Below are 11844 nucleotides of genomic sequence, written 5' to 3'. Positions count from 1 at the left end.
TGCGGGAGAGAACCATGAAGAAACAAATAAAAAACAATTGTATAAAAAAAAGGAGGTCTCGTACGTTGTTATCACACAGAGGGGAGTTGTCAATGCGTCTTTATCTGACGAGTCGGAGCGAGAACGTAACTGTTGGTGTCAGATTATCATCGTGGGTAAAAAGTGCAATATTTCCCTCAAAGTATAAATTATACAGTGTAATTAGTTACATTCCACCACTGCTAATGAAACACAAAAAACAGAGTCTCAAGCCCTGATCAGACTGATCAGACTGAGCCAGCCTCTCTCTTTCTCACTGCAAATAAGGTGTTTAGTCTAAAAACGAGATAAAAACACTACATCTGAGGGAAATCATCTTTCTGCATGGACAGATAATTTACCTTGACAAGATTTCTTAAATTAAGATTATTAAATCTAGAAATAAACATGTTGAACACTTGAACAAAGAAATTAACTCTTAAAACCAGATAAATTATCTAACACTTCTAAATCTAAGTTGTTGTTTTTTATCTTGGTACGAAACTTTTTTTTTGCAGTGCTGTATCTCTCTCTCTCCCTCTCACTCTCTCTCTCTCTCTCTCTCTCTCTGTCTCTCTCTCTCTCTCTCTCTCTCTCTCTCTCTCTCTCTCTGTCTCTCTCTCTCTCTCTTAACAAATCGTGTGAGAGCAACAGCAGACTGTGTGGGCAGAAAGTTATTGGTCGGCGGAGAGCTGCTGCTGACTCGTTGTGCTCAGCACCACGGACAGCGAACGATCGGGAGCTCCGACGCAACTTATCATCGTTATTGGAGATCTGCTGGAAGATTCACCACACTGACCTGGAGTTTGGTCTGTGGGCTCTGGGATTTAATCTGATCACACAAAGACTTGGACTTTTTTTTCCGCTGCTCGCCAAAGTAAGCATGCTGAATAAATCTTTAACGGAGAGTAGGTAGGCGTGATTTAAACATGTTAACAGGGAGTACAACAAGTCATTAAGCCAATAGTTTAGACACCACCAGGACAGGAACAGGAACGCGTTTACTCATAACACTGGCATTATTATTGGTAATAACAACACACCTGCTGTGCGTAAAAGCCGTGCCACTGCTGGGAGCGAGACTCCCATTTTACGCGCGACACAGCGGAGAGTCTGCAGCGTCATGTCGGGTGAGATTTGAATAATAAGTGCTATTAATAACGCAAAGATACCGGAGGGGCGATTTTTACATCTTGGGTGGTTAATTGCGTAATGTGTAATAAAAAGAAAACGGTTTCTTGTTGAAGGAATGTAGGATACATGGCAACACAGCTTTGTCTTTGGAGTTGGCTCATGACGCACAGAAGAAGAAGAAACACTCGAGGTATTTTCAATAAGACTTCTTGTTCTCAGCTGTTTTTTTTACACATGCTATGAGTCACTCTGTCACTTGGGCGCTCAGATACACACTAACATCTGAGACACGGTGTTCTGGGTAGAGATCAGACAGGTCAAACCACTTTTCTCTTTGTTTTTTAATCTTGGCTGCTGAGTCTTCTCCTTTTTATGTTCCAAAGTAAGCACGGAAACTAACATGGCACAACTTAAGGCTTTATTTCTACATTTCTAAAGTGAAAACAGGAAGAAAAAAAGCACTCTGGACTGAACATTTGGACTGCGTGGCACCATCTTCCTCTCTGAAAGCCACCATGGAGCCCCTGGACCAGAACTACTGGTTCCCCCTGGCATCAGACCTGAACTACTCCTCTGCAGCCACTCCCTCTCCCTACTTCTACTCCTACCCCCGCCTCTTCAACATCTCCTCCAACCTGTCCACGCAGAGTGTCCCCTTCCACGGCAGCAGCACCTTGATGACGGCGGTCATCTCCCTCACGGTCTTCATGGTGGGGCTGACAGGCAACACGCTGGCCATCTACGTGGTGCTGCGCTACGCCAAGATGAAAACAGTCACCAACATCTACATCCTGAACCTGGCCGTGGCCGATGAGCTCTACATCATCGGCCTGCCCTTCCTCACCACGCAGAACGTGCTCTCCTATTGGCCGTTTGGCAACTTCCTGTGCCGCGTGGTCATGACGGCGGACTCCATGAACCAGTTCACGTCTATTTTCTGCCTGACGGTCATGTCCATCGACCGGTACCTGGCGGTGGTTCATCCGATCCGCAGCACCAAGTGGAGGCACCCCCGCGTGGCCAAGGTGGTGAGCGCAGCGGTGTGGGCCGTGTCCTTCGTGGTGGTCCTGCCGGTGGTCATCTTCTCTGATGTTCAGGTAGAAACTGCACCTGGTCACAGTTTACCTGCCAATCACAAATACACTGTAAAACCCAATTTTGCTTGTTTGTTATTATAACAAAATTTTCCTTTTCAATACAACAAGATTTGTGCAAAAAGTCATTTTAACCTAAAATATTGAGTCAAGTAGCAAGAATCATTTGAGGTAACTTCTTCTTTTCCCTTGTTGTCTTGACATAAAATTATTTCGCAGCACTGACACTCACATGTTTAAGTTGAAACAATAAGTTGGGTTTTACAGTGTACAGGTGCATCTCAATAAAGTAGAATATCAGAGAAAACTTCATTTATGTCAGTAATTCAATTCAAAAAGTGGAAATAACACATTATATAGATCCATTACACACAGAATGAAACATTATTGTTGTTAGAGCCATTTTGTACATTGTGGAGAAGCTGATAAATAATTCAGATTTGTATTTCACAGTTCATAGTTCTTTATTGAGGTTGTAGGAATGCCTATTGGTTAGTAGGAATTGCACTCTTCTTATTGGCTGAGATGTGTGTAACGTCATAATTGCTTACTTTGTTTTAACCCATAAGAACCCACAGCGACACAGGTGTCACAAAAACTTTTTAAATGTTCACGTATGTTTTCTCAAGTACATAAGTGTGTTTTTTAGTGTTCTACAGCTACAGTAGCTTGTTGGGAAGCCGTCCAATGAGGCAGTGTTATTTATATTTATTTATTATTGATTTATTATTATTTTGTTACTTAAAAACAAATCTGAAATTCAAATTTGTGTTTCTGTAAGCAGAAAAGGTATGTAGTTTATTCATTCAAAATAAGAAATACCATAAACGGCCTATGTAACAGTTATGTCACAATTTAAATAAAAAAAACATCAGAAATGTATTCTACGTGGTCCACTTTGGTATATCCCCTATAATTTTCCTTTTTAAGGATTACTGGGTCTGGGTTCTTATGGGTTAATTAAGATTATGGAGATGAGGAGAGCACACTAGTTTATGACCGTGCTCATAATTGTTATTATTTTTTTGGATTGCTGCAGTTTATTGCTTGCAATGCTCAAATGAAAGGTTTTCAATAAACCATAAGAAAGAAACTGTGGAATGTTTTCAGCTTAAGACACGCGTAAACTACATCCTCACGCTCCATAACTGAAGTGTGCGTTTTAAAGTAAAAATAGACGGAGCCACACTAACAATTGTCTTAATTTATTTAATTTCTTCTAATTATAATCATTATGGCTTACATATCATGAAGACTATAAAATTAGTGTCTCAAAACTACTACTGAACTACTGGAAATTGACTCTTCCATCACAGTCTAATTTATTCTGATGCACCTGTAAATCATTTTCTCTTACCTGTAGTGCTACTTATCAATCTAGATTATTTTGTAGTTTGGCGCTGCACTGCAAAAAAGGTGTTTAGTCTAAAAACAAGATAAAAACAGTAAATCTGAGGGAAATGATCTTGCTGCATGGACAGATAATTTACCTTGACAAGATTTTTAATCTAGAAATAAGCATGTTGAACACTTAAAATAAGAAATGAACTCTTAAAACAAGATAAATTATCTAACACTGTTGGAGATATCTGCAGTAGCATGTTTATAGGAGGGTCAAGCACCGGTCCCTGGTTCCCCCCGGCATGTAACACCACCGGTATTAGGGCCCGGTGTTTTCTGAGCCAAATTGAAATGCTGATAGAATCGTCTGATATCCAAAAAAATTGCATGCATCAACTCATGGTGGAGAGGCAAGATGTAAACAAACAATAACCAGTTCTCCTCGGCTGAGCTGTAAATTAATGAGCTACAGTTACATAAGGTTGGTGGGTGTAGCTCAGTAGAAAGAATAATTATGAATAATATGATAATTCATGAAACTGCTCAACAAAGTTAAGTACCTGGGTTATGATTCAGAAAAGAGACATTTCCGTGGAGTTTTTCAAATGTACTTTTGGTGCTTTGAGCACCACAAGCAAATATAGTTCCATTATATTCCATTATATATATATTATATTATATTACACAAGGCAGACATCTCTCATAGCATCTTACACCGAAACAATCTAGAGTGATAAATATCACTACAGGTAAGAGGACAAATAGTTTTTTTTATTTTGGCGTGAACTGTCATTGCTAATTAGCCTTAATTAATAGCAGCACCTGATTAAAACACATAACAAAAATCACTTTTTTTATTCCATAGGATAACCAAACATCATGAGTTCATCCCTACAGCTTCATCTCAAACCCCTTAAAGCCCCTTTGGCTTTTACAGTGAACCCATTATATCGACTGTATACAAAATGTTTAACACCAAATGGATGTTAGGGAGTAACACTTAATTAACAGTTAACTTGTGAACATAGTGAACAAGCGTTTAGCTGTGAAAGAACCAAGATATTAAGATATTTTCCCCAGGAGTTGGTAGAGACCAAAATGAAGCTAAAAGGATATTAAATTAAGACTTATAATTACCAGCAGGAGGCCAGAAACACGACTCTAATAAATGTAGCTGTGTAACCGCTGAGTATGTATATCGGCAACTTTCTGCTAACAAGACTTCAGAGTGATTTAAGTAAAGGGAAAATGCCTTTATCTCTATCTTGTAGCGTTTGTTCTGCATGCTTAGACATGAAGGGCTGTGATGGAAAGAATACGTAAGTTGTTGTTTGAAATGCTGAACATGCAAACTGAAGGAAAAAACACTGAGATCTTTGAACTCTTGCAGTTTCAGCAGAAGCTCTAATATGCACACAGATCATTGTTGTGAGTTCTATAACACAAAAGGCTTTTGGAAGAAAGGTCGGTGGAGAATGTTGCAAAGTTTCTTTGTTAGCATGGAGCCTGAAGGCCACTGGGCTGATGACAACAGAACTACTCATATATGCTGCTTTGACACTTGTTTCTTGTTAGCACACAAAGCAAACACAGTAATGTTTGGAAATGTTATGCATAGCTCTTTATATGCATCATTTAAACCCCATGGAGGCAGATAATGTAATCTGCATTTCTCCAAACATCCCTTCATGCATAATTCAACAGCTTTGTAGTTAACACTTATCCTGTCAGTCGCACATTCAAATGTTTACCTCCTACGGTTTACTCACAGTCTGACTGAGATAATTAAGCATTCTTTTTAAATATATTATACTCAGGTGTTTTTATTTTTGCCTTTAGGACACGTTTAACTCCTGCAACATGAACTGGCCAGAGCCGAAGAACGTGTGGTCGACAGCCTTCATCCTCTACACCGCCACGGTGGGTTTCTTCGGCCCGCTGCTCATCATCTGCCTCTGCTACCTGCTCATCGTTATCAAGGTGTGTATGTGTGTGTGAGTGTGTGTCAGGCTGATTGAAACATCTCATGTATAAATTCATACTATAATCTGCATCTACATAATGATTATTTCCATCATGCTCTACATCCTCCCCCTCATTTCCATCATTACCACTCTCTCACATTCTCCCTCTCCTCTATCATCATCACCATCATCATCATCATCATCATGCAGATGAAGTCGTCAGGTGCGCGAGCGGGATTCACCAAGCGGCGGCGCTCGGAGCGTAAGGTGACGCGGATGGTGGTGGTGATCGTGGTGGTGTTTGTGCTCTGCTGGCTGCCGTTCTTCATCATCAACATGGTGAACCTGGTGGTCATCATCCCAGAGTCCAGCGTCACCGCCGGCATCTACTTCTTCGCCGTCATCTTGTCCTACGCCAACTCCTGCGCCAACCCGGTGCTCTACGGCTTCCTGTCGGACAACTTCAGACAGAGCTTCAGAAAAGTAGGTAGAAGGTGCTAAAGGTGCTACAGGTACACTGCATTATAAAGCCTAACTGTGTTACTACGCAAGAGATAGATAGATAGATAGATAGATAGATGGATGGATGGATGGATGAATGGATGGTTGGATAGATGGATGGATGGATGGATGGATGGATAGGTGGGTGGGTGGATGGATGGATGGATGGATGGATGGATGGATGGATGGATGGATGGATGGATGGATGGATGGATGGATGGATGGATGGATGGATGGATGGATGAATGGATGGTTGGATAGATGGATGGATGGATGCATGGATGGATGGATGGATGGATGGATGGATGGATGGATGGATGGTTGGATGGATGGATGGTTGGATGGATGGATGGTTGGATGGATGGATGGATGGATGGGTGGATGGATGGATAGGTGGGTGGGTGGATGGATGGATGGATGCATGGATGGATGGATGGATGATGGATGGATGGATGCATGGATGGATGGATGGATGGATGGATGGTTGGATGGATGGATGGATGGATGGATGGATGGATGGTTGGATGGTTGGATGGATGGATGGATGATTGGATGGATGGATGGATGGATGGATGGATGATTGGATGGATGGATGGATGGATGGATGGATGGATGGATGGATGGTTGGATGGATGGGTAGGTAGGTAGGTAGGTAGGTAGGTAGGTAGGTAGATAGATAGATAGATAGATAGATAGATAGATAGATAGATAGATAGATAGATAGATAGATAGATAGATAGATAGATAGATAGATAGATAGAGATTAGATAGATAGATACATATTTGTTATTGTACAGTGTGATGGCATGTGGCAGGAAAGATTTTTTGTATCTGTCCCTTTGACAGCGGAGCTGGAGCAGCCATAAAACTGATTAAAAAAGAGGTAAAACTGATTAAAAAAAACTGCTTTTAAGTTTTTTTTAACTGGCCAGCCACACGGGTTATATGTAGGTCAGTGATATGACACTTATTTCTACATGTAATAATGATGTGATATTTATGCTCAAAAACATGATGATTTATTTGACCTTCCACCCCAAAAATGTAGTTATTGCACTCTGGTTTTGCTGTAAAAGCCCCTAATAGTAATGCACAACCAGAATGCAATAACTACAATGTTGTTGTCTTCTTTCAGCTTTTATATTTTGTTTTCAGTGAATAAACATTCTCAAATTGATTTTGTTATAAATGTATTGAACCCATTGAGGCCTGAAACGCCTGTAAAACCTCTGGGTGATTTTAAAATCAGCCCCTAAAACCTGAAGTTTTTCTGGAAATTCAACAGAAGTGTCAACTCTTCCTACTAAATAATATATTTTTCAGCCTCTGTAGCAGATAGAAATGAAATTCAAAAAGTATTTGAGAGCTTATACAAATACTACAAAACGACGTATCCACTTTCCAGGCTTCAATGGGTTAAAAGTGTTTACCACTGTTTTCAAAGATTTGTGTATTTTAGACGTCATATTATAAAGTAATGTTATATTTTAGTCTTAATATCATTTTATCTAAATTTTTTACTTAATCACTATCTAGATAATACTTTCCCTATTAAATAAACTTATAATTTCTATTATTCTTGTCTTAACTATTCAACACAATGAATAAATTCAAGGCTACACTGTATCACAGTCAAACTGAAGTTACTGCTTTGGTTATGAGTTGGATTTTGTAGTTACTGCAATTTTTATATCATTATTTCTCTGAAATAAAGCAAAATTGAAATCTAAAACTTTGACACAAAATAAAACAGACGTCAAGGAGTTCATTTTGAGTTAGAACTCAATTTCAACCACAAATGTAGTTTCTGCAGTTCAGCTTTGTAGGGCAGAATAAAAACCGTGTAAAGGTGAAGGTTAAATAAGTAGTGAGGCAGTTTGGAAAATATGCTCTTTTCTATCTTGCAGAGGAGAACATAAACACCACTGTCATGTCTTTTCACTCAAAATGAAGCTACAGTCAGCATTTAGTTCGGTTCAAAGGCAAAAAATCTGTGTGCTTTGTTTGTGCTTTGTTTGTTTAATTTTGGTAAAAACTGAAGTCAAAGTGTTGGCTTCTGACTAATAATTAAATCAAATTTGGATTCACCAATAACATGAACAAACTAAACAAGTGCACTGCAGAAACCAACTGACAAAAAATAAGAAATAAATAACTAGAATTAAGCAACTACATGCTTAAAACAAGTCAAATTATCTGCCAGTGCAGTAAATACATTTGTCTTTGTAAGAATTCTTTGAATAATTAACAATATCTAGGCACTGGAAAAACCAACGATGTCTTGAAATAAACCCAAATATACTTATTTTTATACTTATACTTTTTTTTTTTTCAATTGTGGCTCGAAAAGCCCAACTGTAGTAACATTAAAATAAGCCAGCAATACTTGAAACGAGCACGCTTGGTGGGTAGAAAATGCTTTTGAAACTGTATTCAAACTAGATGCAACTAAAACTCTGAATTGGAACCAATATTTTAGGTAAAAACTCACCATATTCAACAGTTGAATAGCATGAAAAAGGTAACAATGTCAGTCCTAAAAAGAAGTCTTTAAACAATAAGATAATTACAAAAGCACATAATAATAATAATAATAATAAAAAATAAGTACATAAAGTTATGGTACGTAGGTAAATTATACTCAAAACAATATAATTAAGTTACTATTCCTAGATATAAGAAGAAAATACTTGGTAAGCTTGATGTTTTTTGCAGTGCGAGGCCGTGTTCAGCTCTGTAAAATTACTGTTTTTTTAATGGAGTCTGGTGTCTTTGACAAAAGAACAGAATAGCTTTAGTTCCCTCTTGTAAACTTAAAAAGTCTGTCTGGCAGCAAGGTAAAACAATGAAAATACTCTAAATATATCATTGTCAACATGGCTACAACAAATACATGATACTGATTTTTTTTTATGGCTAAAATAAGTTTTGCTGCTGCCCCCATCCGAAGCAGTGCATTGCTTAGTTTCAGTGTGGGTTCTGCAGACTGGAGGCGTGGCGGCCGCTATATACCTGCTGTAGCTGATATACTGACTGGATAAGTACCCCATACAACACCACGTCAAAAAAATCCAAACTGTCTCTTTAAAACAAAAGACATTCAGTTTTGGGCAGTTTACTATGAATTCTTACAGTATTTACCCAGGGAGCAACAAGTCGATGGAGTATTAACCTCATTAAACAAGAAACACAAGAGAGAAGAAACACAATAGTTGGAAAAATATGACGAGTATAAAGGACAGGGTTTATAAATATACGCAAAACTCAAATGGCTGACTTGCTAAATCATCTTGCTATGCAGTTTCTTTGCTAGCAACACAGCTAGCCACAGACAATTAACCTTCAGCACTTACACTACCGGTCAAAAGTTTTAGAACACCCCAATTTTTCCAGTTTTTTATTGAAATTCAAGCAGTTCAAGTCAAATGAACAGCTTGAAAGGGTCCAAAGGTAAGTGGTGAACTGCCAGAGGTAAATAAAAAAAGGTAAGCTTAACCAAAACTGGAAAATAATGTACATTTCAGAATTATACAAGTAGGCCTTTTTCAGGGAACAAGAAATGGGTTAACAACTTAACTCTATGGAGTCTTGGGCTATTTTGTCCATTTTTGAATTCTTTTCATGTCTTTGTTAGTCATTTTGTGTCTTTTTTGTCATTTTGTGTCTTCATTTTGGTCATTTGGTGTCTTTTTTTAGTCATTTTGTGTCTTTTGGTGTCTTTTTTTGTCATTTTGTGTCTTTTTTTGGTCATTTTGTGTCTTTTTTTAGTCCTTTAGTCCAACATAAAATGTGATTTTGAATCTTTTTTTTTACTTTCAAAACACTATCATGCTCAATAAAGAATTTTAAATGTTGCAAATGTGCATTAATTTCAGAGTACACTGAGACATTAAACTGCATCATTTTCAATAAAATTCTGGAAAAGTTGGTGTGTTCTAAAACTTTTGACCAGTAGTGTACCTGTTGTCGTTTCCTGGAGATACCTGATGAAGTGGTGACAGGTGAGTGTTGTTGCCCTGCAGGTGCTGTGTGTGAGGAGTGTGAGGTGTAAGGCTAACGGGGTGGATGACGGTGACCCCAGCGCTCCGCGCACCGAGAAGACCACAGCACACGACTGCGTCCTCCTCTCCCCCCGTAACCGGGCCTACCACCACCCTCAGAACAGCCAGGTACTGTGTGTGTCTGTGTGTGTGTGTGTTGTTGTGTGACTCTAAGGCCCCGTTTACACGAGGACGCTTGCGGGTAAAAACGACAAAATATTTTATGTGAAGTGCCTTTCGTTTAGACGGTGACGGCGTTTTTGGGGCTTAAAGACGCAAAAATCTGAAACCACCCTCCAAAGTGTAAAAGTGTAATCCTCTCCTCCGTAGCGTGTCGTCTACACTGACAAGACACAAAACTCTGATCTGATCTGCTCACGTCACGTATGTGTTTACGTCACATACATGCTCCAGGACAGGAAATAAAGAAACGTGGGATTATTTCCATGGTGGGACCTTCAAGCTGCTCTGGCAGCTCTAATAAACTTACAGGAGTCTTTCCACCAAATGTCCAGGATATGTACAGATAGTATTAGTGAACAGAGAAGGATCTGGAATTACCTCCATCACATTCTGGATGCAGCGATTGGTGGGAGGAGCCAGACGGCTGTGAACGAGACCTGGGAGATCTAGTGATGGAGGAGAACTTTGTGGAAGGAGTAGCTGATGAAAATGTGTGGCGTGAAAACTTCTGCATGCCCAAAGATGCTCTTATGGCTTTAAGTGATGCCGCCTGGCTGCATACAATCACATTCACACACTTTTGCGTCACCGTATGCAGCAGATTTCCTCCTGAAAACGCTCGTCTAAACGAGGAATAAAAAGTGAAGACGTGACGCCACTTTTGCGTCTTCTGTTCAGACCGTCCTCGTGTAAACGGGGCCTCAGTTAGTTTAGCACCGCCTCAAACAGGATGTGCACAGTGGTGGTTCTACACAGGGGCCTCCAGGGGCCACTGCCCCTGTGAAGAAGCCCTTGGCCCCTGCTGTGGCCCCTGTGTCAAATTAATAATAAAATGATCAATTTATAACGATGAAAAACGGAATAATTCTCACCTATTTTTTGTTCAAACAATATCTCATTGTACACAAAAGAAACCCAGAATGTTACATTGTATAATAGTTTAATTGTGCAGTAAAAGCTAAATATAAAGATCATTCTCACTGTACTGCACTTTCAAAATTAAAAAGAAGTAATTGTGCACAAAAATGAGAAATGTCATTGTCGTACAAAAATAACTGTTAATGTTGGTAAGTTTCATTGTTTCAATCAATGTAGTTCTTCCAAATATGAGACTTTTAGCTAAAATAAAGGGTTTGAATGCTTAAATATCATTTTTAACGTTTTTTAATGTGCCCCTCTGATTTAACACTGGCCCCTGCTTGGCCCCCACAGTAAAACTGGTCTAGAACCGCCACTGGATGTGCATTATTTAGAATTTGTGAAGGACACACACAGAGTCTAATGCATCAGGTTTGGCAGTTCTTCTGATGAATTCTTCTAAATTAACAGGCAAGTGTGTGTGTGCATGCATGTGTGAGCAGCTAATTGGAGAGGGATGCTAAATTAGCGTTGCTGTGGAGTGTGTGTGTGTCCTTCCGTGTCAGAAAGAGGAGGGCTGTCAGCTTTGACTCCCGTCTCTGGAGCGTTTGGGCCCCATACTGTCCAATCAGATGACTTGTATGAGCAGTGAGGTGCATTAGTGTGTTAAAGTGGCTGTGATGAGACTCTCTAAAAGCTCCTTCAACTTGT

The 11844-nt window shown here is 39.4% G+C and overlaps 1 protein-coding gene across 1 annotated transcript; it reads left to right on the top strand.

Annotated features, from left to right (window-relative positions):
* Positions 1–1482: 1482 nt before the first annotated feature.
* LOC131982703 (somatostatin-like receptor F_48D10.1) lies at positions 1483–6052 on the top strand. The gene is made up of 3 exons (XM_059347305.1): positions 1483–2249; positions 5427–5567; positions 5762–6052. Exons 1-3 carry the CDS (start codon positions 1668–1670, stop codon positions 6050–6052), a joined length of 1014 nt encoding a protein of 337 aa, XP_059203288.1. The 5' UTR covers positions 1483–1667.
* Positions 6053–11844: the final 5792 nt, after the last annotated feature.

Source organism: Centropristis striata, chromosome 1 (assembly GCF_030273125.1).
Source record: "Centropristis striata isolate RG_2023a ecotype Rhode Island chromosome 1, C.striata_1.0, whole genome shotgun sequence".
In the NCBI taxonomy this organism is placed as follows: domain Eukaryota; kingdom Metazoa; phylum Chordata; class Actinopteri; order Perciformes; family Serranidae; genus Centropristis; species Centropristis striata.
The sequence above is the reverse complement of the archived record's forward strand: the minus strand, read 5'-3'. Positions and strand labels throughout refer to the sequence as shown.